General features: G+C 36.5%; 1 protein-coding gene across 3 annotated transcripts; it reads right to left on the minus strand.

Annotated features, from left to right (window-relative positions):
• Positions 1 to 27,547, minus strand: LOC127620196 (dyslexia-associated protein KIAA0319-like protein). Of its 3 annotated transcripts, none has more exons than XM_052093326.1 (22): positions 27,274 to 27,546; positions 24,873 to 25,010; positions 24,567 to 24,702; positions 19,590 to 19,924; positions 17,407 to 17,662; positions 17,103 to 17,207; positions 16,623 to 16,720; positions 16,454 to 16,541; positions 16,232 to 16,324; positions 15,931 to 16,063; positions 14,989 to 15,217; positions 14,710 to 14,833; positions 14,489 to 14,621; positions 14,164 to 14,312; positions 9,839 to 9,990; positions 9,398 to 9,536; positions 8,848 to 9,007; positions 7,258 to 7,400; positions 7,034 to 7,156; positions 6,823 to 6,913; positions 1,571 to 1,659; positions 1 to 1,484 (listed from the first exon to the last, which is right to left on the minus strand). In XM_052093326.1, exons 3-22 carry the CDS (start codon positions 24,679 to 24,681, stop codon positions 1,288 to 1,290), a joined length of 2,952 nt encoding a protein of 983 aa, XP_051949286.1. In that variant the 5' UTR covers positions 24,682 to 24,702; positions 24,873 to 25,010; positions 27,274 to 27,546; the 3' UTR covers positions 1 to 1,287. The 3 variants fall into 3 exon arrangements, with proteins under 3 accessions (XP_051949286.1, XP_051949288.1, XP_051949287.1); XM_052093328.1 differs by having other exon boundaries at positions 17,103 to 17,201; positions 27,274 to 27,545; XM_052093327.1 differs by lacking the exon at positions 24,873 to 25,010 and having other exon boundaries at positions 27,274 to 27,547.
• Between the last annotated feature and the right edge of the window lie 435 nt (positions 27,548 to 27,982).

The raw sequence follows: 27,982 nt of genomic DNA on the forward strand, positions 1-27,982 counted from the left end.
TTAGAAGTCACATGAAACAGGGAATCCTTCACTAAAAATACAACAACAAAAAACATGGATTTAAAAAAAAAGAAAAAAAAGAAGGAATCGCTTCATTTTTTCCAGTCTCTGGTATAGGTGGTTCAAACACCCATGCATTTACAAAGTGCAATACATGTGGGTGATTGCACACAGACTTCATCTAGTTAACATTCAGACCTTTATAATAAACAAATACAAAGAACATTAGAATTGGAGTGCCTTATCTCAAAAGGCTGTGCAGAAACTATTTTAAAATCATTCAAAAAATAAGAACTTAATTTTTTTTTTTAGAATGCAGTACCAATGCAATCCAGATGTAACAAAACGTCCATTTAAGGTTTGATGACTAAAATACATTTAAAAATGTCATGACTGTAAAAGGTCATCTGGGTTTGAGATGTTGAGGTGAGAAATAAGCAAGGCCATTTTAGCCCTGTCACATTAATTCCCAAGACCAGTGAATCAAGTTATTGTTCCTAGTGTAACATTCAATACATTAATCCAGTGTATGATATGCCTCTTTCTAACTTTGACAATCATGGCTATTCTGCTGCAGACTTCAATATACTCTGCTGGTGTTTAAAGTGGCAAAAACCCACATCTGACATACACATTCATCCAACAAGACCGCAGAGACACAAACTCGGAACACAATTTCAATTTAATACATGCGAAGCATACAAAATAAACAATGGAACAAAACCTTCTCATGCAGTCATACAACTTGGCATTGTTGTTAGGACTCACTATCTGGATAATAAAAACAAAAAGAAGAAAAAAGGTCAACAGACATGCCGGGCAGTGTTTGGAAGTGACAGGCTGACTTATCAGGAAGCCTTGAAAGGGAGGACAGCGAGGCAGGCTCAGCTATCTCTGTGTGATGTGATGTCGGAAAAGGTTTTTCTCAGAGAGCTGTTTTGATACGCTAACCTTTTCCAGTGGTTATCTGTACTTATATTCTCTCTCAGCAGTTAAGCAGCTACATTCTCAAATGTCTTTTGTGGTGCATGGCTCTAAAGATCTGGCAGGTTCTGTACAGACAGAAACCAAGGGATAAATTCCCTGTTATTAAAGCAATATTTGGGTGTTTTCCCACCATTCGGGTATGAACATATTTTCCGTTTGGCTCAGAAATGGCAGGGATTCAACCCTGGGAAGCAGTAGCAGGGGTCACCTTCAAGTCCCATAGGTTCCTTCTAAAGGTCTTTAGTGACACGTTAATGAGGGGTAAACAGTGTATTGGTGAAATAATAAGGTTTCCATTTGCTAAAGCAGCTCTTCCCTTTGTTTTTTAGGTTTGTGATGGACTTGGCCATTATGTATAGATCCATTTTGAGGTGGCAGAAGTTTTCCACGCTCTCTGTCAGACCAGGGGATACCTGCCTGGCCGTTATCACTTTCCAGATCAGAATCTGAGTGCATGAGAGCAGATGATGTAGGAGCTGAAACTGACTTCAGGCGACCTGCAGGGAAAGAAAAGGGTCAAGCTGATGTGTCCTCGTTATGGAGACATTAGCATTCAGTCTCAATGGATAATTATTTTTATTACCTGCTCTTGGTATCTGTAATTCCATAGGCTCTTGCTCATCTCTCTCCAGAATTTTATAGCGACTCTTTCGTCTTACTTTGCTTTTCCTTCTGCACAAGACAGAATATGCAATTTTAATAAACACTAGCAACCCATCAAACAAACTTTAAATCAAACACTTAAAAAAAAAAAAAGTATTAGAGATGTATCATCTTTCTGAAGTCCGGTTCACTCTGACAGCGACAAAGTAACAGGAAAGTCATTCATTTTTAATGAGAATGTTGACGATTTCCAGTGACCATATGTGATGTTATGTGGGCGAGTTCAGTGACTTGACAAAAGTTGAGGCCCTGTCAACACTAGTGTTGTCACGGTATGACAATTTCAGTAGTCGGTACCAATACCATTGAAATTTCATGGTACTCGATACCATTTTAGGTACCAAAGCAAAAACAGGTTACTGAACAATACTCTTTTATTAACAAAGTTAACAAAACATTAGCAACAGAACTAAGAACAGAAATATGCCATTGAGCAACACTAATTTAAATATATTATTTTTGAATTATAACAAAACTGAACAATGTATGCTTAAAGTATTTTTGAACACTTATATAAGATTTGCTTCAACTTTTGCAACTTTTACTTTAAGTTTTTACCAAGTACTAAAAATAAATAAATAAATAAATAAATAAACAAGCTTACAATAGAATGAGTAAAAAACTAATTTCCAAACTAATGTGCAAAGTGCTTGTATTAATAAAGCTGCATAATGCCATTTTGCTTCACGATAATAAATGCACAGTGACATATATTATGATTAAATAAGTTCTAATCTAGCTGCATTAAGCGTCCGCGCTCGAGGGGTGAGCGTCCCCGAGGCAGAATCTCTCTCAGTCAGGTGCAGTTTCAAACTCCCCCCCCTTAGATCGGGACATTCGCGCAACTCATAGAAGAGGCGCTTACCACACAGAGAAATGTGTGAAATTTTTTAGAATTCCCTAATACTGTACATTGGAATCTACATAAAATTAAGCTGTGAAAGTTTAGAGTGCATCTGGACTGTGATCTGTGTAATGCTTCTCCTCAATCAGGCGTGAACTGCAGTGCTGCTCTCTCGCGTCATTAGTTTAATATGATTTCATTTTACGTTAAATGAGATCAAACGACTATTCGACAATTACAATTTTTAATGTTGACTAATCGTTTCAGCCCTAATACAAATGATAATATGCTTTTAAAGTAACCTGCTTTGGTTGCTTGAATAAATCCGGGTGAAGTTCACTTGTTTTTTTGTCACCGGACAACAATTCCGAGACGATTGCATTTCAGACAGTACATGAAATAATGATTTTTCGCATGTGCAGTAAGAGGTTTTGATACTTTTCGAAAACTAAAAAGCCATTTTTTTTATTCTTTGTCTTAACAGAACAATATTTTATTGTTTCCAAAAATAGATCTAATTTATTGTCCATTTTTCAAAATCGATGGCCAGTTGCGCAGCCCACCAATTACATTAGGGCATCCAACAGCAGGGGAAAAACTACTAGCGACCAATAGTATAGCGACATCCAGAGATAAAATCGCTGTCAGTGTTAACAGGGATTAAAAGGTCTGTTTACACCAAATCAGTGACGATTTTAACACTTTTTCACCCCTGTACAGTAGGCGGTGCTGTTGCTGATCTAAACATGTATCCCAGTCTCCTCCCCACACCTTCAGCTGTTAGAGCCAAATTATTGCTGTTAAAGCATTTATTTACTTGTGAAATGTGCGTTTTTATTATTCAAGTGGTGGATTTCAGGTTGTGAAATTCAGGTTGTTGAATATGGGTTGAAAAATTCAGGTGGCAAAATTCGAGGATGACATCTGGGAATATATAAGGAAGAGCAAACGAGTGTTAATGTAATCCATCTCACTCTTGGACAATCACAAAGTGATGGAAACAGCTCAAAAGTAATGTTAATGAATTACTATATATACACAGTATTTTATACATATATAGCAGTAAATATAAATGCTTACATTTTTAATCATTTGAAAAAACTATTTTCTTTGCTGCTTGGCAATTCACATAGAACGATTCTGCTTAAAAGGCCATTAAAATTATTTACATGCACGCACACATGCCCAGATAACACGATACCCAGTTGATCCATAACACCGGCTAATCTCAGCGGTACATCACCGTAAACATCTCTCATTCAGAAGTTTCAAATGTTTTTGTGTTGTTTTGTGCTCTGATTAATTATAACTATTTATATCTCCTGTTTGAGCTTAAAAGTATTTTTAGAGTGCAGAACTTTTTTCATCGTGGTCTGATTAATTACAAAATGTCTGTGATGATCACGTCCGTATGAATGTAAGAGCTGCTTTTAACTGATGAAGACCACATGAAAGCGAAAGCAATCAAGTTTTTAATTGACAAACTTTAGTATATACCAAAAATATACTGTAAATTGACATTAAAGTGCTTTATTATTATTATTATTGTGTTACAATCATGATATACCATATTCTGGGTGTTATGAACTTGTATACATGAATGAACATATACTGTATTTGATACACAGATAACTGAAATATCTAAATAAACATACAGAGATGTCACATGTAACAGGTCAATATGCTCATGTATTACTGTGAATTATTATAATTATAATTTTTTTGGTATATGCTCGAATTGAGTGTACAGGAAATGTATATAATAATACCTGATTAATAATAGCTACGTGAAATGACAAATACCACCTTATAGGCCTCTGTATTATTATTCATATGTTTTGTGAGTGTTAATACTTAAAAGGAAATTAGGAAGAAAAAGACTGATATTTAAGGTTTAATGACTCATGTAATGATCACTTTTGATATTTCACTCATGCTTTACATGCAAAACAAATGAAACTATAACGGAATACTGCCGTCTAATTTTTGTAAGGTGTACATGAACATGGTCTGCCTGAAAATAAACATAATAAAAAAGACACTGACAAATCATCAGTCATCTACAAATCTACATATGAGGTCAGACTATCCAGAATTTTGATAAAAGTATTAAAATGTAAGAATGCATGCTAACTCAAGCAATCCAGACCGATATAAACAATTAGGTACAGAATGTGTGTTGTACATTCAAAGTTCACTATGTTTTTATTCAACATTAGTACAAATGTGCAAGAGAAAGTTAAATTTAATTATAATAAATATGATCAAACAGCCAAGACATGCAACACACACTTACAAAATGGGTAAGGCGGCTGTTGTCTTAGTCAGCCATGTGTCTGTATTATTTCACTTATTTACAGTAACAACAAGAGGTAGATAACTACCGGGTTCATATTACCTTGGATGTAATGATTAAATACACTCTGTTGTCTTCTGAAGGCATATATATATATATATATATATAGAAAATCTTTTTCTTTTTAGATATAGTTTTTAATACGTCGACTAATTCGTTTTTTTTTCTCTCAGACTTGGTTACAATTAGTTAGTTTGATTATTTGTTTCCACTGGAAAATGTCCTTTGCCCATATCATTATGAAATTAGGTTCTTGATGAAACTTGCTGTAAGGTGAAGGATCCAATTTAATGATAATTTAAAGTTGATCTTTTCTTCAAAACACATTAATGAAACATTATAAGTATCCCTAAAGTATACCTTTTAGATTTTTCTCAATGCTGTTGTCACAGTTGTTTAATATTACTTTTGAGCTGTTTCCAATGCTTTGCGATTGTCCAAGAGAGATATGGATTACATGAACGCTCGTTTGCTCTTCCTTAAAATGTAAATTAAGATGTCATCCTCAAATTTATAGAAGAGTTTTTCAACCTGTATTCAACAACCTGAATACTGACTCCACCACTTGAATATAAAAACGTACATTTCGCAACCAGAATTATTTTATGTAAATTCACAAAATATTTTCAAATATTTAAAATTAACAGCAAAAAGTTTCGATAACATCAAATTACACCCAGATTAACGCCACCAACACGCTGGACTGAGCAGCTGCTGTGACTGACAAATTGGTCATCTTATTGGTCATTCAGGTTTCACCGCATTCGAAAAGGACCTACACGTGTATATAACATAGTCTCATAAATACCAACTAAAATCATGTATATGTGTTTTTTGTGTTTGGTGCTCATGCCTGTATGCCTCATGCAATATTCCTTATTTTCCGCTGTAACAGAATATTTATTGACTGGCGTTGGTTTCTGTGTGCATGTCAAATAGAAAGTAATCTTTAGGCAACGAGATAAAGGAGCACACATTTTTGAAGTGAGGAGGAGAGATAATCATTTACAATCCTTAAAAGAAATGAATATGAATCAATATAGAATACGAGTGAATGCACCGCAACTATCTCAAGAATGGCACAACAATTTTCATAATTTCATCAGCCTCTTATTTGCTATTGTTGATGGGATAAATTAAAATGACTAAATTCCAAAAATGTCAAGTAATCAATAGAACGAGCAAATACAGATGGTGTGCATAAAGCAAAATCGGTCAATGAAAGAATCTATTTATTAAAGAATCATTAATCATGCAAAATAATCACTCATGATTTTGAGCGGTTATGGCAGAAACCGAGAGACTAAAAGTGCATGCATGCTCTCGGTTTTTTGGAGAACTGCCCGTTGCATACAAGCACATGCCTTATGAATGTTTGAACAAACGAACAACATGGGTTTCTGAATTCTGTCCCCCAATATTAAGATATTTGAAAAGTGTCTTTTTGTGGTTTGACTAGTTGAATGAAAGACCTATTCAATGCTACATACAGGGAAATTGCATAATAAATGTTGCGCAGTTACACCAGTTTAACTAACCTTCAAAAACACATGAACGTCAATTTCTTAATTCTTGAAGAAGTACAAAAACTTTTGAAACTTTGGACTGCCATCATCGATTATGACTGGCTTCAGTAAATGTTATATCACCCTCTTGTGGTCTCCCAACACTATTACGCCAGACTGTTAAACAGAGGCCAACAGAGTGAATTGGAAAGCACGCCAATTGGGCTTCTAATTTAAATGTCGGCTAATTTGTATATATTGATGTCTCAAAAATATATAGATAAAATAATGTGCTGATCAATAATTGATATATTGATATGACATCCTTACTCTCCAAAAAAAAAACCTTCGGAATGTCAGAGGACGATTAGTTGGACTCTGTATGAATACCATGAATCCATATTTACTGTACAAAAGCTTGCTCAGAACGAAAAACGGGTTTGGCATGAACAGGCCTTAACCCTTACCTTCTACAGCAGCACACCATTCCCCAGACTACAGTTGCTATGGCAACTACGATCATGAATGATGCTATAGTAACGTACAATACACTCCATTCTGAAAGACAACACCCAATGACATTAACATGACATTAACAGTACTTGATAACAAAAGTGTAAATATATTAAAACAGCTTATTCCCTCCACTGCCCATGTTTTTTCTCTAAAGCTCCTCACCACAGTTGCTCTCTGAATCGCCAAGATAAATTCGGATTAAATTTTCCATCCAGAATGGGTGGCAAACACAGCGTCTGGTGAAGGAATCGCAGTCACCGTGACTAGAGCAGTTCAGCTGGCAGACTGGGGAAAGGTCAGACTGTCAACAACAGGCCAGTGCTGGACACTGATGCAATATAAACAATAGTTAATGGGACATTTGATGAAGCCATATCAATACTCACTGACTGTGTCCACCCGCTGGGCCTTAAAGATAAGAAAGTCATTTTTTTGCTTGCTAAGTTTGTTGCGTAGTTCCATAGCAACACTATGGCCAGACAAGGGAGGTCGTCCAGGGCCTCCAGACACAAGAAATACCAGGCGAGTACTGGAAAAATAAGTGTAAAATTGAAAAAAAAAAAAAAAAAAAAGACAAAAGTTAAAGCAATAGTTCTGCCAAATATAAAAATTCTGTCATAATTTACTCTCACCGCTCTTTCCCTTACAATAAATTAATGGCAACTGAGGCAGTCAGTTCCCAGGGTTGGATGAAATACTTAAAAAAAAAAAAAAAAAAAAAAGAATTATTCTGGGCTGAATACTAAATACTCTCTTAAATGTTTTCAGTATTGTATTCCGATACATCACATAATAAGTATATTAGTAGATTTAGAATACATACAGACACAATTGAAAGAATTACGTGTGATATGTCATTACATACGTCACCACTACATCTCCATTGTTAACATTTAAGTAAATCTGAATAGCTTTTTTATAATTGGTAGATGTGGAGTTGGATACTAATCTTTTTCCTTTATGAAAGGCAAAAGGCTACAATGTGTTCTAAAAACATTATTTGATTGGAATGAAAAATAATCATTTTGACACAAAATATATATGTAAAAAAAAAAGAAATATATAAGCATTATCAAATGCTTATTGTGAGCTTATCGTCCGTCTTTACACAGAAGCTGCATCTGCAGCAGCATCAATTTATTTACACAGCAACAATCACGGGAAACAATGTTATATTCACATATATACAATGTCATGCGCTCAAATGTTATATTTGTGGAAAACACGTTGCGGATTCTGGTGCACAGCTGACTGCTAAGACAATGTTGTGCAGGTGAGGTTGTCATATATTTAATCCGGGAATCATTATACATGAACAAGATGATGTATTTTCTTTTGGTGAACGCTGTCCATTTTTTAATTATCCCAAAAATGCAACCTGCGATTCTATGTTTTTAACCAGCGATTGTGTTCTCAAATTAGCCAAATTTGCTGTGAAAGTGCGACCCTGGCAACACATCAAGATTCTAACTTGATTGACAATATTTTTTATCACATCTGCCCTATTTGTGTTTATTGACAAAAGTAATGTAACAAAATTTCATAAAGTAACTGTATTCCGAATACAGGTGCTTGAAAATGTAACAGGTGGAATACAGTTACTTAATTTTTGTATTCTGAATATGTAATACCATTACATGCATTCCATTACAGCCCAATCCTGACATTCCATCTATTATCCGATTTTGTATTCCAAGTAAGAAAGTCATACAGGTTTGGGACAACACGAGGGTGAGTAAATTATGACAGAATTTTCATTTTTGGGCAAACAATCCCTGATCACTATCGGTGATAGTCATCAAGTTTAAATGAAGCATGTTATCAATAAAGATTAAAAACATAAATACAACATTTCTGGTTAAGGGTACTGAAGTTGCCTTTCAATACAGTGAAGCAATGTAATCAGATCAGTTAAGAGTAGTTCCGTTTATCACTCCCTATGATATAAGCCTGTTCCCGAGCTAAGCTTGACTGACCTATGCTCATTGAAGGCGTTAATCTCTCGCACAGTGATATCACTATCCAGTATGCCCAGGAGGACGCCAACCTGTCTGATCAACATATCCTTCTGTCTGCGAGACACATGGGTCACAGCAACTTCCAGGATCAGCTCCACCAAGTCTCGCTCAAAGGCATCTGACAAAAAGAACAATGCAGAAAGAACAAGGATAGTAATAATTAATTTTTCTTGTATACAGTAGTTTATGTTACACTGGGAATGTTATCAAAACTGTAAGCATTGCAAGAACAAAAATATTTAAAAATGGAAAAAACACATCTATACATCTAATATATATAAGAGAGAGAGAGAGAGAGAGAGAGTATAGATATATCTATCGATCTATATCGAATATATATCGTATAGATGTGTGTATATATTATACACACACATACACACAGTCAGCCAGAACATCGCAACGCCAAGCAGACTTTAGCAACTTCTAACTTCAGCTGCATATACTGTTTGAAAAGGAAGTAATGTTATTTGAATTACATATTCTGTGCATGTTTCACAGAAATACTGACCTGCTCGTACCTCCACAATGCCTCTATCAGTACTGGTCTTTCCCTTACTGTCCGTCACAGTCAGTGTGAAAGTGTACTTCCCTTCCACCAGATTACCAAGAAAAAGCACTGCCTGATGGTCAGAGTTATTCAGGACATCCTGCAATAGAAAGAAACAGAGTGAGCATGAAGAGGCCACATTTTAATGGTGTTCCAATGAGAATCTTAATGACTGTTGTTCACCAGTTAAGTATGGCTCCTTGTTTAGATTAAGTCACCAAACCTATTGAGGAAGACACTAGTCTCATAAAGAAACGGCACCAAATAATCTGGTTCCAATTGTTCTGTCACTACTACACAGTCTCTGAGATGTACAAATAGCGTGACTGCTCTGAATGTAATTTGAATGTTAGGAGCATAGTCAATATGATTTTAGCTCAATACAACAGAACTAGAACTGACCCCAGCTGCTGGGCTACTGTCTTCTCGAGTCCAGAGGAAGCTGATTCCACCATTATCATCTGATGATCGGGAACCATCCAGAACTGCTGTGCGGATGGGCAGAGTGATTGGAGGACTGGACAGAACCTTGGCGATGGGTGGTTGGTCATCCTCTGATTTGATAAAGCAAAGAGGAAAATGGTTGGACTTTTCTTTTATAGTTACACATGGATTGCATAAGCAAGCCTTCTAAAAGATTATTTGCATACTTTTATTTCAGCAATATAGAAACGCACATGCAGGCATACACAAACTCATTTACTTCGCATTTTAAATCTAGATTTCCCATAGACTTCTATTGATTTTAAATAAATACAAATAACATAATTTTGTTCCTAAACTATCGACAAGTACATAACAGTGTTTCCTGTACCACACAGCAGTGCTCCTGTTATGATGAAATAAAACCGAAGGGATGAATCAGTTTGGTAACGTGCACAGAGTGTGTTATATTTGCTAGGGACTGGGCCGTAGCTAGTGGGGTGAAAAGTGGTAATGATTCTAGGGGCCCAAAGGTCCAGAGGGCCTAACAAATTCTAAACTGTATTTTTAATAGGAATGGGGCCCAGAGCAATGCACAGTCAGCGGGCCCAGATTACCTTGCTACGGCCCTGACTAGGGCTGTAACGATTCTCAGTAAAACAAATGAAGCGTACAGTTCACCACTCACAATGTAGTAAGCATTTGCACTGCGGTTCATCTCAAGTTTAATGATGCATCTGAAGTATATGATTTGGAAAAGAAAGCAAAGCATCAAATTGACAATAGGGCTGAAACAATTAGTCAAATGATTTATCGACAACGTTGACAATAAAAAAAAATTCAAAACTTCTCATTGCCGAATAGTCGTTTGATTTAATATAACGTAACATGAGATCACGTTAAACTTTAATGATGATGCCCGAGAGCAGCACTGCAGCTCACGCCTGACTGAGGAGAGGAAGAATTACACAGCTCACAGTCCAGACGCACTCTAAACTATCCAAACAGTTTCAGCATATGTTGATCGCAAAGTACAAGAGAATTATACAAAAATACCAAATAAGCAAATACAGAAGCACTCTCGTTGTGGAATAAGTGGAGCCGGAGCTCTTTAAAGGTTACATTTTAAATGCAGTTATATTTAATGCTTTATAGCTTTATTAAAGTTAAAATAAAATGGAAGTAGATCAAGTAAATAACTACAAACTCCAAAACTGGCATTTCTGTGCGGTCAGCGCCTCTTCAATGAGTTTGGAGAATGTCCCGATCTAAGGGGGAGAGATTGAAACGGCACCCGGTTGATGTGAACTTTGTCGCGGGGACGCTCATCCCTCGAGCGCGGCACTTGCTGCAGCTAGATTATAACGTGATGGGTTGTGACTTATTGAATCAAAATATATGTCCTCATGCATTTGTTATCATGAAGAAAACTTCATTAATAATAGAGGGTTTGTTTGAGTTAAAGCTGGATTGAAGTGAACAGAAAGGTGAGAGAGGAAGTCTTTGCCCCATTATACACAGCAACAAAATAAATGTATGATGTTTTGGCTTGTTTTCCAATAAATATATCTAAAACTCATTTAAAACAATGTAAATGTACTTTAGGAACTATACTGCAGAAGAAAGAATTGTTATCTGAGAATGTTGAATATAATATTAAAAATACAAATATTTTAAAATATCTAAAAATCCATTAAAAAGATGCATTCATCTGAGAAGCAGCATATAAAATATTTAGACATGCCTTTAGAGGATAGATTATGAATATAAGTATATTTAGTCTTTACTGCACTCACAGAAGTATAACAAAGTAAAAAATACTTTTATATACAAAATACACTTATATTTAAGATACATTCTCTTAAAGCAAGTTTAAATATCTTATATTTTGCTTCTAAAGTAAATGTATCTTGTTTTAAGGATTTTTAGACAATTTAAAAATGGAAAACAAGACAAACACACTTTGGGGTTTTTTGCAGCGAATTTCTATACTGAATTAAACCAAATAAAAAGTATTTTTCCCTTTAATTCAGTGAATGTCATTTAGAGGTATTTTTAAAAGATTTTTTTCCCCCTCTTTATTGTTAGTAAGCTTGTTTAAAACAACCTTTTAAGTCAGGACACAAGCTGAAAAATCGGTTAAGAGCTAATGATTAATCACTGCAATTAATCGCCCGAATAATCATTCTAATAATCGTTAATCAATTATCAAAATAATCGTTAGTTGCAGCCCTAATTGACAAGCACAGTTACAACCTCCGCTAATGCAACTCAATACGTTTGTAGATGGAGACGCTCGGCCTGTGTTTTACGTGGGTCAAATTTCAACAGAGAGAACAGTTCTGCATGTGTTAGTGTGTAGTTAAAAATGGCAAGCGGAGAAAACAAGCTGCAGATAGAGAAGCGCTATGCACTTCTCCCGCTCCCCGCGTGTTGCCTCTCTCCTCGCTATAGAAATGAGGTGCGCAAAAAGCCTAAATTACTGTACATATAAGTTCCAGGTGTGGTTATTTTAACATTAAGAACTTTAACTTGGCACCTTTAGACAACAAAGTTTTTTTTTTCATCTAAATGTAGCTTTATTAATCAGCATATTACAAGCCTTTCATAATAAACATAACAGATTTTGTGAAAATTAGATGTAATCATGGATGACAAGGAAAGCCTATTTATACTTATTATGTAAATAGTAATTTAATGCTTCACTGTTGTTTATGTAAATTGTTTGTATGTTGTTAATAGATTATCACTTTAAGGAATATATAAAAATGGTCCATTCAGACCTTTACATTTTTATAAATGTTCTCTCAGGAGGCACCCCTGAACCCACAGAATATTATTTTTCAAAAGGGCTCCTGTGTCCCAAATATAGAACCTATACAAAAATAAATAAACACATAAACTGGACTGATATCATTCAGCTTCAAAACGAACTGATGATCTTATCTTTTAATATTAATTTCCAAGTTTCCTCGGCTGATGAAGTCTTAATGAAATCTTATATATATTTTGGTAAAAAAAAGCCTATGTCCTCATCCCTGCCCTGTTTTGAAGAGACTATTTTGACTGCTTAGGAATTTATATATATATATATATATATATATATATATATATATATATATATATAGGGAGAGACCTGCTTCTCTCATTGCCATGGTGATAAAATGGCATATTCCCATTGCAAGCCAAATCTAGAGCATCTCTGTAATGGGTTTTTGCAAGGTTTTTCAAATTCTACCCAGTCAAAAATGTTTATTTCTTCCTTTCCTTGCATATTTCCTTCTAAGCAGTCAAAATGGTGCCCTATATATATATATATAGGGCACCATCTGCGGAAAAAACATCAAACCTGCACAAAGAGGCAAATTGCGGATTAGTGCTGAGAAGTCCAAGGTCATGCATGTTGGCGTAAAAGCCTCCGTGCCAAAGATCTGAACCTTTACGCCACTAATATTTATAGCACTCCAAATTCTCTTTAATTGGCCACTACAACTTACACAAATCTAAAGGTTTTCGTGGACCGAAGAGGAGATGAGACCATGCCACCATATTTGAAATAAGGCTCTTATTCAAAAGCCGTTGTTAATGCAACTTCACACAGAAAAGGCGGTCGCACACCGGACGAGAAGCACCACGCCACATCGCAGGTAAGACACGTCACAGGTATCAAACAAAGGGTAAGATGATGCAGTTTAGGTGGCAGTATACACAAGTTACCAAGGTTTTTCCCTTTTTCAAAAATGAAAGTGACATTGATGAGTTTGCAGGTTAATGTATGAAACTGTTGTAACTGTGCAAATTGAACGATTAGAAATGGCAACGTTAATTATTCAATTTCTCTATCGGTGGAATGGAATGGTCTTCATTCAAGCTGTCAAACCACAAACTACATACTTGTTATTGAAAATACATCGTGTAGTCTCTATGAAAGATACATAAACACAATATATCATCCAGCGATGGCTAGAGTAAATAATCTATGTCCTTTGATAATGATTTGTGTCGAATTTAATGGATGAGCTCCGGGACGCGGCAGAAATTTTAGCTGCCTCTCGAGTCGTAGATGGTCTCTGCCGACAGACTCCGAGCCAGAGTGAGCATACATTCATAGAAAACAATTGTTACGTAATTGTTATACAATTGTAATATAATATTATATTATTATATTTCTGTCATTTTTTTATGCAGTAATAATACCTGTTATTATTGTTGTTATTCATCCAACCACTGCAAGAGCTGAATTCTGAAGGAAACACTGGTACATACACAAAAAATATTTATTGGATGTACACATATACACATACCTTCCCTGACAATGACAGAGACTGTGTCAGAATTCTCCAGATTCCTTTCATCTGTCACAGTCAGCACGAATATGTACTCGCCCTCCTGCAGACCGGTCACCGTGGCAACAGCAGTGTCTGCATTTTCAATTTTCACCCCCTCCAGACCCCTGTGCCACCATTAAAAATATAAACTTTTAATCTACTGTTAAATTAATAACATTACTAAGCCACTATGCATTTAAAAAAGGCATTAAATATAAAAAGTAGCTCCTGTATATACAAAAAGATCCAGAACTATAAATATACTTTATTAAGAAAGCTGATCACAGAGAGTGTTACTGACTTGGTCTTTGTCCAGTGATACGTGGCAATTTTTTGATCATCGCTGCTCTTGCTGCCATCCAGCGTGGTACGATCAACAGGCAGCGTGAGTTCCTTGTCTGGGCCTGCATCCGCTACAGGGGGCTTGTTATTCTCTGGTGGGATTTCACACAAAGGTCACTCAGGCATAAACAGTCATTTACAGAGTAGATTTACCTTGAGTGCTCGGTATCTACAAAATACCTGGCTGGACGATAACAGTGACCTGAGCCGTGTCTTGCTGCCCAGACGAGTCAGTGACAGTCAGCTGAAAAGTGTAGTCACCCTCCTGCATGGCAGAAAGCTGGAGACTGGGTGTCCTCACACCCTATAGAGAACAAACCAAAGGTATGCAGACTAATTCACTCACTGATTGATATAACTTTGCATTGCATTATTGTTGTTCTATTAATGTACCTGTATTCTGTTAATATGATGTTTAATGCAATATAATGTATACTGTTTAATGTATTGTTAATGTACCTGCATTTCCACCACCTTGCCCTTACTCTCAGGGCTAAGTGACCACTCATAGGACAGATTCTCATGGTCGTCAGTGCTTTGGTTGCCGTATAGTGTGATATAGTTGCGTGGCAGAGTGATCACTTGGTTGGGTCCAGCATTAGCTGTAGGCCTGTAGTCTGTGGCCTTGTTGACTAACAACATGGCTTGGGTTGAATTCTGAGCTCCGTCTGAGTCAGTCACTGTGAGACTGTTAAGTGGCAAAAATTATAATAGTATAATCTTTAAATAAAATGTTTTATTTAATTAGTTATATTTGTGGTACTAGCATCACCAAACAGAACTCGTGCCTTTATGTTGTCACCGTAACAGAGTAAATTTTTTTTCTTGTTTCACTTGGACATATGTCACAATATGAAAGAAAAGTTGGTTGCAACTTCAGTTTCATGCAGACTTTAAATACATGTACTTTAAAATGGAAGTACAATGCAATAACACATACATTATGTACATAATAAGTACATTGTATCAAATGCTTATACACCTAATACAAAGTGGGTCCAAGAGAAAAGTTCTGATAGTGCCACAGTGTTTTTACTTGTTAGAGAAATCAACCTGTGAATGATCTGGGATAGGAGACAAAGTATTTTAGAAGTATTTTAACATAAATAATAAAAAATAAAAAAAAAGTTAAACATGGCATGAGTAAAGTATTGTTTATTTTTCAGGATCTTTAAATAGTTATGAGAAAATGTGTCAGGTACACAGGTACAAACAGACTATGTCAGCCAGATATCTTGAGTTTCAAGTTTACAAAGACAGACTGGTTTGCCAAGTTTTGTGGTAGTTATCTGATGATTGTTTAAAGTTTTGTGGCTTCAACAAAAGGGTTGCAGGGAAAGCCTGAAAATAAAAAGATGAACAGGCCATACTGTAACTGGAAAGAAGGCCATTAAAACTTACCTGAAGGTGTAGTTACCAGGAACCAAGTTGGTCAGGGTGAGAATAGCAGTATCTCCTGAGGCCTTTTCTTCTCCAAGTGGTCCCTTCACCTCCTCCCAATACCATGACACCACTTTATCATCATCGGTACTCTCTGTGAAACAGACAGGTCATTTATATCCCCATATATTTTATTTTACATTCTTTATCACAGTAGAGAACAGTATACATGTATAACAAAAAGCAAGCACGAGTTTCGAACTTTGATTTACAATGCAAGTGCATAAAATTGATTTAACAAAAGACCAAATCTGATACGCACGGCTGCCATCAATCACAGTTGAGCTTGTTGGCAAAGAGATTTCCTGATACTTTGGAGAAACCATGGCAACAGGTGGCTTGTTTACTCTTGGTTCTACAAAGAGCAGAAAAACAGGTTTTTAACATTTTATGTGACATCTATATGATAGCAACAACTATACAGGCTCACCAAACAGCGGAGTTCATCACAATTAGCAGGCAAATCATCACTAAAGTCAGTTACCTGGTTTGACAGTAACGTTGACGTATCCTTCCCCATGCACCCCATCACCATCCACTACCACCTCAAACTCATACAGACCCACTGTCAGCTAAAGGGAAAGGTTGTTTGGAATTTTAGGAACTTTTAGAACACTCAGACAATGAAAGAGTGAAAGGTGAATTTTATTTACCTTACTGAGCTTTAGCGTCTTGCTGCGTTTACCCTCCATTTCTCCACTATAGTCTTTTGGATGTGTCCTCAAACGCCAGTCAAATTCATAGCTAGTCCCTACAAAAATTAACAGAGACAGAATTAGAGAGCATATTTTAACATCAAAAGTCATTTATTTAGGCATCTTGTCATTACAATCCGTTTTCGAATTAATTCTATTAAAATTAATAGAAGTCAATTCACACATGATATTTGTAATTTATTAAGAGAGACAGGGAAAAATTAAAGGGCTTGAGCCACACTGTGCAACACAACATGTCTATAAACTGAATGGGCATCACATAGGTGATTCCAGTGTAGTCAGCTTTGTTGATTAGAATAGCAGACTGTTTTTTTAAGTAAGCAATTCTGGGTTTGTGTCTAGCACATTTTTTAGGCACCAGCTCCGGCACCCTGACAGTTAAAAATGAGAATGAGATGAGCTTAATTAGAGCAGTACCTGAGCGGGGTGCTGGCACTACAAAAGCATTCAGCTCCACCTCATTGAGCGGTAAAGTGACCTCTACGCTGTTGCCAGCAGATACGACCAGTTCCCTTACTGTTTCTCAAAAGAAATGAAACACATTAAATAAAGGTTTCAATATATCACACACACATCTGCGTTGTAAAATAGCATGGTTAGTGGAAAATAGTAGTAGTATAACTTGATTTGTTTACTTAGTTTGTAAAAGACACTCACAAGAAAGGTGGTGAACAGTAAAAACAGTGCATAACACTTAATTATTGAGAGTAGTATGTTGTACCAGCTGGTGTTGTTGGTGGAGTCACTGAATGGGTGTCAGACGTGGATTGTGGTGACTGATAACTGTTGTTAGATGCAGAATGATCCGTAGTGCCAGCTGCCAATGTTGAATCATGCTCAGATGCTGAGAGATCCACCTGTTCTTCAGTGCTACTGCTGGACTGGCTCAGGGTTTTACCTGCTGTATGTACAGGTGCCAGACCTTTGGTTGTAGTCAACCATGCTGTGGGGTGTACGGATTGGACCTCTGGAACGTCCTGAGAGGATGAAAATCTCACGTTGGTTCAAAAGTGCTCAAAAACACAGACACAAGCACTTGGCCAGGCATTGCCAACACATGGGTTGAATATGTTTAGATTCATGTCAACTGTAGCGCCCCTTGTGGCAATACTGAGGATGCAATACAGACCTGCGTTGCACTTTGAAGTGCAGTCCGACACATTTTACGGTGGCCCATGGGTACACAACACAACCAAATTAGCAAAGCAAATAAAAGCTTAAAACACAATGGCAATAAGCCACAACACAAAAAAAAATTAAGGAATGTTCCAGGTTCAAGACAAGTTAAGCTCAATCGACAGCATTTGTGGCAATAGGTTTATTACCACAAATTTTTTTCTTTATATTTTTTTTTATATAAAATAATACTCTATTCTAGGCCTTCATCGAGGTATGATTGTTGTGCATCTGTAGACACTGTGGTGAATTTTATCTCTGATTGATTTAAATTGTGTTTTTCACATAAATGGACAGCAATTGATTTAACAAAAGACGAAATCTGATACGCACGGCTGCCATCAATCACAGTTGAGCTTGTTGGCAAAGAGATTTCCTGAAACTTCGGAGAAACCATGGCTTGTTTACTCTTCGCTATACAGAAATTAAAGGAATATTCTGGGTTCAAGACAAGTTAAGCTCAATCGACAGCATTTGTGGCATTAAATTCATTCCCACAAATAGAAATATTTTGACTCAACCCTCATTTTCTTAACAAAAATAAATACAAAATTTGGGTTACAGTGAGGCACTTACAATGGATGTGAATGGGGTTAATTCATAAACGTTAAAATGCTCACTATTTCAGAAGTATAGCTTTAAGCCACAACACATAAAATTAGGCAAAAACACAATGGAAATGAAGCCACAACACAACAAAATTAAACCAAAATAGAAAATTAAGCCACAACACAACAGATATGAAGCCACAACACAACAAAATTAAACCAAAATAGAAAATTAAGCCACAACACAACAGATATGAAGCCACAACACACCGGAAATTAAGCCACAACAGAATATAAAGCCACAACACAACAGAAATGAAGCCACAACAAAACTAACCACAACACAATGGAAATGAAGACACAACACAACCGAAATAAGCTACAACACAACCGAGATTAAGCCGCAACACAACCGAGATTAAGCCGCAACACAACCGAGATTAAGCCGCAACACAACCGAGATTAAGCCGCAACACAACCGAGATTAAGCCGCAACACAACCGAGATAATCAGACAATAAATATTTATAAAAATATAATTTATAAAAAAAATTCTTGAAGTGCTCTGGACAATGGTTACCTGGTTGGGTTTCTAACAGAAATTTCAGTGGGGCAAGCAGCTCTCTGCTTCTTCCGACCAGACTAATGATCTTGAAAGCAGAGTCAGAACGCCACACACCAGAACTTAAAATAGTGTTTAAATAATCTATATATATTTTCAGTTCCTTTTGTTGTGTGGTGGCTTAATTTTGTTATGTTGGGGTTATTTCTGTTGTGTTTTCAGCATTTATTTGCTTTGCTAATTTGGTTGTGTTGTTTACCTCTGGGCCACCATACATTTTGGATCACAAAGTTTCGGCAAACTACCTTACTGCTGCAGCAGAATACATTATGCATACTGTGCACAGTATGCACATTTTCTGTATGCAAATTTTTTATTTTACCTTCAAGTAAACAAGCAATGTTATAAGGTCATGTGACAAACATAGTAGGTAATGTTGCATACAATTTTTTAGAACAGATATCATTAATTAATGCCTATTGTTTACTAACTATTTTTAAAAGTGGGCAGTAAACAGTGTATACTTTGCAGTATTCAATAAGAAGTAAGCTAGTATTCCATTCTGAGCCTTGCACTACTAAGTCTTTTTAGAAGGAATATGGTTTCCTGTGTAGCTTACATGCTCTGTCTCCCGAATGACTCTGACATCCTGAATGTGGCGTGCTTTCCTCCTCCTGTGCGTGCTCTTGTTGAGCAGCTGCAAAAGCCCTAGAGATTCTATATAAGGCTGTGGGAGCGAGGTGATGGAGCAGCCCTCTGATCGACCACAGGCCAGTAACACACAGCGGCCACCAAGGCTCCACACAGCACCACAGGAGGGCTTCAGACAGCAGGATTCCCAGCACCGAGGCCCTCCCTGATCCACCGCCAGTGGCTGCCAGCCCAGACCAATAACGCTGCTCCAATGGATGCCCAGCACACCTCCTGTTACTTTGCAAATGCTTGATGAAACCCCTGAGAATAGAACACACAAGAGCAAAGGAAAAGTCAGAAAAGGAAAAGAGAACATACAGTTGAAGTCAGAAGTTTACTTACACCTTAGACAAATATATTTAAACTCAATTTATGACATGTAATCATAGAAAACATTCCCTGTCTTAGGTTAGTTAGGATCACTAATTTATATTATGAATGTGAAATAATAGTAGAGAATGATTTATTTCAGGTTTTATTTCTTTCATCACATTCCCAGTGGGTCACAAGTTTAAATACACTTTGTTAGTTTGGCAAGGCGGAGGGCGGGGCCGGGGGTGATTCTACACACCCGGTCCCTTATCAGGCTAATCAAGCCTCCGACAGGGATAAAGGCTGACTGCGGAAGATGGTGTGGGAGAGAGATAGTTTACGGGCATGTCCGTCATGTGTGAGTGTTTTTGTCGTTTAAGTTTATCATTAAAATATTATTTATATTGCCAAGCCAGTTCTCACCTCCTCCTTTCCATTGAACTGCGTTACATTTAGTAGCATTGCCTTTAAATTGTTTAACTTAGGTCAAGTATTTTGGGTAGCTTTCCACAAGCTTCTCACAATAAGTTGTTAGAATTTTGGCCAATTCCTTCAGACAGAACTGGTGTAACTTAAGTCAGGTTTGTAGGCCTCCTTGCTCACACATGCTTTTCGGTTCAGACTGAGGTCAGGACTTCCACTCTGTGATGGCCACTCCGATACCTTAACTTTGTTGTCCGTAAGCTATTTTGCCACAACTTTGGAGGCATGCTTGGGGTCATTGTCCATTTTGTCAAATTTAGTTTCATCAGACCAGAGAACACTTCTCCAAAAAGTAATATCTTTGTCCTCATGTGCACTTGCAAACTTTAGTCTGGCTTTTTTACCGCAGTTTTGGAGCAGTGGATTCTTCCTTGCTGACCAGCCTTTTAGGTTATGTTGATATAGGACTTGTTTTACTGTGGATCTAGATCCTTGCCTACCAGTTTCCTCCAGCACCTTCACAAGGTCCATTGCTGTTGTTCTGGGACTGAGTTACAATTTTTTGCACCAAACTACGTTCATCTCACGGAGACAGAAATCGTTTCCTTACTGAGCAGTACAACGGCTGCATGGTCCCATGGGGTTTATACTTGTGTACTACTGTTTGTACAGATGAACGTGGTACCTTCAGGCATATGGAAATTGCTTGTAAGGATGAACCAGATTTGTGGAGTTCCATAATATTTTTTTCTAAGGTCTTGGCTGATTTCTTTTGATTTTTCCCATGATGTCAAGCAAAGAGGCACTGAGTTTAAAGGTAGGCCTTAAAATACATCCACAGGTACACCTCCAATTCAGTACACCTCCTATGAGAAGCTAATTGGCCAATTGTCAAAGGCTTGACATAATTTTCAGGAATTGTCCAAGCTGCTTAAAGGCAAAGTTAATTTAGTGTATGTAAACTTCTGACCCACTGGAATTGTGATATAGTCAATTCAAAGTGAAACCATCTGCGTGTAAACAATTGTTTAAAAACAATTACTCATCATGCACAACATAGATGTCCTAAATGTCTTGCCAAAACTATAGTTTGCTAATATGAAACCTGTGGAGTGGTTAATTAATTTTAATGACTTCAACCGAAGTGTAGGTAAACTTCTGACTTCAACTGCATATACTAACACAATATGCACAGTTAAGGCATACATTGCCAATTCCAAAGCCATGGCATTGTGGTATTGACACTTTTGGTCATAATAGATATTATAATCAACTTGATGTTTGCATGCAAGCTCGGTGATGCAACTGTGAACAAACAAATGAACTTTTTGATAAAAACTGTTTGACGTAAACACCTGTTTAAGTGAATTAAACAAAATCTGATACGTGTCAATATCTGTAACAAAGACTCAGGTAGGCTGGGATCCATAAGCAGTGTTTTATTGAAACTCACAGATATATGCAGGCAATGGGGAATCAGGGCAAACGTAGGCAGAGCAGGAGCGTTGTGAGGGAAGCAGGATGTCAGGGCAGGCAGCAATGGGCAATCACGAAGAGACAGGCAAGGTTCATGTAGGCAGGCAGTAATCAATTGTAGTCAACAGGGAAAGCAAGGTCGGTAGGCAGATAATCAAACAGGAATGGTAGTAGAACGCTCAGTAGTGTAGCCGGAACAAACAAGACTTCGCAGTGAGTGTGTCACTGCATGAAGCTTAAACAGAGGGAGCTGGGATAGGAATCAGCTGTGAATTAAATCAAGCCCAGTATGTGGGTGCATGGGTGATTAGTACTCAGGTGAATCAGATCTCCGGTGGCCGATCGCGGAGGTGCTTTCGAAAGCGTTTGTGACCTACATTATCTACACATTAGGACTTGAAGTGTAAATGTAGCCTAATATACCTACCACTCTCTATTCTGTTGTTAAAACTAATCAAACAACCATACTGACAAGACAAAGAGAAAACTACTCTGTCACTGACTGTTTACTTAAACAATTACTAGGAAATACTTGAGGCAATAATGTTTTCTTGAGAAATAGTTTAAGGCTATATGTTATTGTTTTACTTTTTGTTGTTAATATCTCTATTATCAATTAACTTCTGAAATAACACAGTCTGTTCTTAAGCATATTAATTTATCAAAATTCGCATGGAGAATCGTGATATTTCACTGGCATTGGTATCGACTAAAATTTGTTTGTATCATGACAAATCTACAGCCTATGCATGTAGACTCACATCTAGAATGACAGAACGCAAGGCTGTTTACCATACAGGTCACACATCGACTTTATGCCTACAGTCCCTCGTAAGGAAAACAGGATGTTTGAGTCCAATTACAAATCCACCCACTTCCCTTCATAGACACTGTTTTGTCTCTGCAGACTGTTTCGATAACAACAGAGGTACTAACTTATTATGGGATAGCAAGTGAAACTTGAACTGGACGACAGAGTTGGAGGCCCCATATAGCCCCACACACTATTTAGGCCTGTTTTGTGATTTTCCCCTTTTGTGAAAATGAAAACAGAGCACCCATTATGCTTCCCTCATTGTAGAAACCCAAACCAGTGCCATCACTCATAAGTGTAACAAGTCTACATTACACACACTAACACATACAAAATTCCCATACCATCCCTAAAGATCAATTTTGTAATAGAGATTTTCTTTCTCTCAATGAGTTTAAAAAAAAAAAGGTTACAATTAAAACAGCACAACTGACACAGGCTAACAAAAAAATACCTTTCTCCATATTGTATATACTGCAACACAAATATGAAGAAGCAAAAATAATAATTTAATTAATGATTATAATTGTAGCCCTGCACACATTAAAAGAATCAGTTTCTTGAATTTTGTCAAGTTTATGCATATTTTACACAACTAATCGCAGACTAGGCATAGGGCTGGAAGTTGATACAGATTTCCCGATTCGATTCCGATTCACAAGCTCTTGATCTGAGTTATAAAGTCCCTTTTGCTTACATATGAAAGTCCAAAAAAGAGAGGAAGCTTACACACAAGGTCTAGAAAAAGTCTTAAAATTAGTTTTTGTTTTTTGAGAGGCCAAAAAGTGAAAAAGCGATTTACATTGTCATCAGTGTCCCGATAACATAGGCTTACATATGAAATAAATTCTCTCCCAGATAATGCTGTTAATTATACAGGGGACCATCTAACTAGGTACATTATGAAAATAATAGCATATCATTAGTAAAATGTATAATTTCTAATCATTTTGGATTTTTAAATATGAACAAATCCACGTACTCGATCAATAAATAAGATATTATATATCATATATTAGTTTTTGTGACATGTTTATTGTTTAATTGAATAATTTTTACTATTTACAAGTATTTGTTGAACTCGCGTTAAAAACCGGTACTGTCTCTTTAACAAAACTGGCATTTCTGTAAAGAGCACCGGTTACCTAGAAAAGATTTGAATGGCTTTATCTAATCTGTGCTATGCATTATTATTATTAAAAGTTTAATTTTGTTGTTTTTGATTAACAACTGAATGTAGAGAACAGAAAGGGTATTTAAAAGAGAAATTACTCAATGACAAATGGGTCGCGTGGATCTCGCCTTTGGACAAATATCACACGGAACAACTTTACTCTCAATGCGCAGTGAAAGTATCTCGCTGCTGAATACTCCAATATTGGGATTTAATTTCACGATCGTTCAATAAAAGATTGTGATGCAACGGAAAATATATATTTTGACCCACCCCTAACTAGGCGTGTCAATGACAAGATCATATTCCTCCTCAACTAGCGTCAGAAAAAAATTGCATATCCACGAACAAAAGAAAACAAGCACTGATTTGCACAGAACGTGAAAAAAGAAGATAAAGAGACAAAAATATGGATGAGACAGATTTTATTTTTTTTTTGCTTTCTGCATTCCAATGCATTTCTCTCTTCTTGTGCTCTTTCATTCTTTCACAGTTTAATTTGCTGTTGCTTGTTGACGCTCGTTCATTTGTTGGGACAGTGCACACACTTCACAACTGGTCAGCCAGATTTTAAATCAGTTTGAGATGCAAGCTAAATACAAGTAGAAGCAGCATTTTGTTGCAAAATACTCAGAAACTAATCAAAGTGCCACAAGTGTCAGTCTTGTAGAGATCCCTTAGCTTAAGCTAGAAGAACTGCTTACCAGTGACAGAGCAGAGGAAATACAGACAGACCAGGTACAGGGAGGGACTGGACTGCACTGGCCATTTCCAGTGGAAGGAGTTCCACATGTGCATCCTCAGCTCTGCATTTGGCATCTTCCAACTAAGAGCAAGGACCTTAGAAATAGGATACAAAACTCATACACCCAATTCTTATAACCAAGCACAAACACAAACCTGAATAGAAACAACATACATTGTTTAAGATGACAATCCAACAAATATATATTTTTAAAAATATAATAAAAATAATGTTACTTATAATATCACAAATTGTTTGAATGTACCTTTCCCCAATCACAGTACAGTAAGCATAGTGATAGAGGGAGTTAAATGGACAGAGATGCGAGCAGACAGATGAAGAGTTGTCAACAAAAACCCCTCCTCAGCCAAAAGCAGCATGGCACCGCGAGACTGTGTGAATACTGAAACATTAACCATAATTCTGATATTAATGGGGTGGGAGATTTATGACAAACATGCAAAACTCATCTCAGTTATGTTTTTAAAATCAAATATGTGTTCTGATCTAATCCTTGTATGTGTATATATATTTTTTTAAAGAAACTACAAAATACATTAAACAAAATCAGGTACATTTAAAAGTAAGGCTAAATGCAAGCAAAACCAAAAGTGTAGTCCTCATCATAGCACATGATTTGTGATTAAATGAAACTGTTAAGCGTAAGCAGAGATGCATACTATCACTGTATGAGCCAATTTGAGAACCTGTTGGTCATCTTAAAGGGACAGTTCATCCAAAAATATAAATTCTCTCATCATTTATTTACCCTCATCCCATCCCAGATGTGTATGACTTTCTTTATTCTCCTGAACACAAACGAAGATATTTAGAAGAATATTCGATATTCAGATTGTAAGAAATATTCAGGTTCTTACAATACAACAGATCTTTCAAGCTACAAAATTCACATAAAGGCAACATAAAAGTAATCCAAGAATCCAGTGGTTAGTCTAAATCTATACCTTCAGAAGTGATATGATAGGTGTGGGTGAGAAACAGACCAATATTTAAAGGTGCTGCAAGTGATTTTTTTTCATGGAAAAGTATGCAAAAAAGAATCCTACTCCCTGAAAGATTTCACTGAAATAAATGCCCTGAGATATCACACCGATAATGTCTGTAAAAGTCAAATAAAGTGTTCGCGGACATATTTATTCTGTAGCCAATCAGACGGCGTCTGAGGTGCTTTCTGCCTGCCAATCATTTTGTGCATTCTCATAGTGTTGTCATTGCAGCAAATTACTAAGGCTTAAAGCCATATTCTGATTTATAATTTGTCAGCTGAGGGAGCTATTAGCTACTGTTGTGTTTGACAAGTGTGGAAACATGTGTCAGTTTCAATGCTATCGGTGTGGTGTTTTGGAAAGAGAGGCAGTTGCTAAATCAATGGCTCAGTCTCATCCTTTAAGGCCTTTATGTTTTTTTTTTACTATAAATCTCCACTTTCACTCTCAATTTGAAAATGTGAAAAACATATATAGTAAAAAATAAGGACTTAAGTATTGATCTTTTTCTCACCCACACCTATCATATCACTTCTGAAGACATGGATTAAATCACTGGATTCTTATGTATTACTTTTATGTTGAATTTATATGATTTATGAAGCTTGAAAGATCTGGTCACCACCCACTTGCATTGTGTGAACCTACAGAGCTGAAATATTCTTTTAAAATCTTTGTGTTCAGCAGAAGAAAGAAAGTCATATACACACACATCTGGAATGACATGTGGGTGGGTAAATTATATGAGTTTTTATTTTGGGGTGAACTATCCTTTTGAGAGGAATGGATTATGCCATTTCTCATGTTGAAGGTTCATGTTGACTTTAAAAAGATGCATCCTTAATTTTTCACTTTAAAATGTTTTGCGTTTGTTCACAAATTGGTTTTGAAAGCATGGCAGACAATTTATACATGGACATTAGAATCCAGTTAAACGCGCCCGGCATCACGGATGTGAATTATAAAGCTGCGCATTTGACAGAGGACAGATAGGGACGATCAGAGGCTGGCATGAGAATAAGACAAGGAACCACGCAGGTGCACAGATCCGGGCTGGCCAGCTGTCAATGCAGGCCTTTTTTACGCCAGCTCAAACACAGTAGCTGTAACGCGCTGGTTAAATGGATTCAGTAGGCAAATCCTGCATGGTGTTCAGTGCAAACACATGCAGAGTCAAGAATGCAATTTAGCTGAGCGACAAATTGACAACATAACAACAACATATATATGTCAGAGATGGGACATCTTTAAATTCAAATGCAGTCTGCAAAATCATATTTGTACGAATCATTAAATTGACTAAATTAAAATATTTCACTGTTTCAGTTATGCTGAAAATTGTTCATGCCAATTAAAATGTTTAAATCTGAGAAGAAAATATACTTTGAAATGTACTATCCATCGCAGATACACATTGGATTCGTAATCCAAAAATACAGATTACAAATGTCACACAATTGGTCGACGTTGTTTTTTTTTTTAAGATCGCGTGATTAAGGCAGGTATTCGGTAATTATAACCGAAGGACATGTTGGTAACAGCTGCTTAGTTTTGGTTACTACAGGATATGAAATAACTTACGAATCATCGCGCGACACGCTCGGTATTCATCGATAAATAACACTCATTGACTACCAAAGTAAAACTGATGTCACTCACCTCCTCAGTGTCAGTCAGACTGTTCTCGCACGAAATGACATTAGACCCTTACTGCAGAACCTGTTTTCATCTCGATCTGGGTCAGTCGCAATTACACCTTCACACGGAAACAGACACATGAACACTACGGACTACATGACATTTCCGCCCCGCACACCATGTCGTCATGTTTAAAGTCTAGAGTTAGAGCACAGAATAGAACATAAAGCAACATTTACACACTGTAAACAATAAGAAACCATTAGGCTATCCCGAGTGTTTTAATAATATTATGAATTATGCAAAGGATGAAGCAGTGAAAATGCCATTCAAAAAAATGTCTGAAACGTTCGCCTAACGTCACTTCCGATTTTAATTTCCCTGTCTAACAGAGAATTAGACTAGAATTACGTTTATATTAAAGATTTAAAATATTTTTTTTATTTAAATTTAGAAATACATTTGAATTTAACTACATTTACTGAATTTAACTGTTATTTTTATATATGTATTAAAGTATATAGGCTACTATAAAAATGTATATACATATTTTTTATTATAGTGATTACAATTGTTTTAATTACTTATTTATTTATCTTTGCATATAATCAATGTGTTACCACATCTTCTCAGCACCTGGTAACAATTATTGTGTCTACTTGTATCATCTCTGGGTGAGAAATTAAGACCTTATTATGTGACTAATAGATATTATTATAATTTTTTAATC

The sequence above is a fragment of the Xyrauchen texanus genome, chromosome 26 (genome assembly GCF_025860055.1).
Source record: "Xyrauchen texanus isolate HMW12.3.18 chromosome 26, RBS_HiC_50CHRs, whole genome shotgun sequence".
Lineage (NCBI taxonomy): Eukaryota > Metazoa > Chordata > Actinopteri > Cypriniformes > Catostomidae > Xyrauchen > Xyrauchen texanus.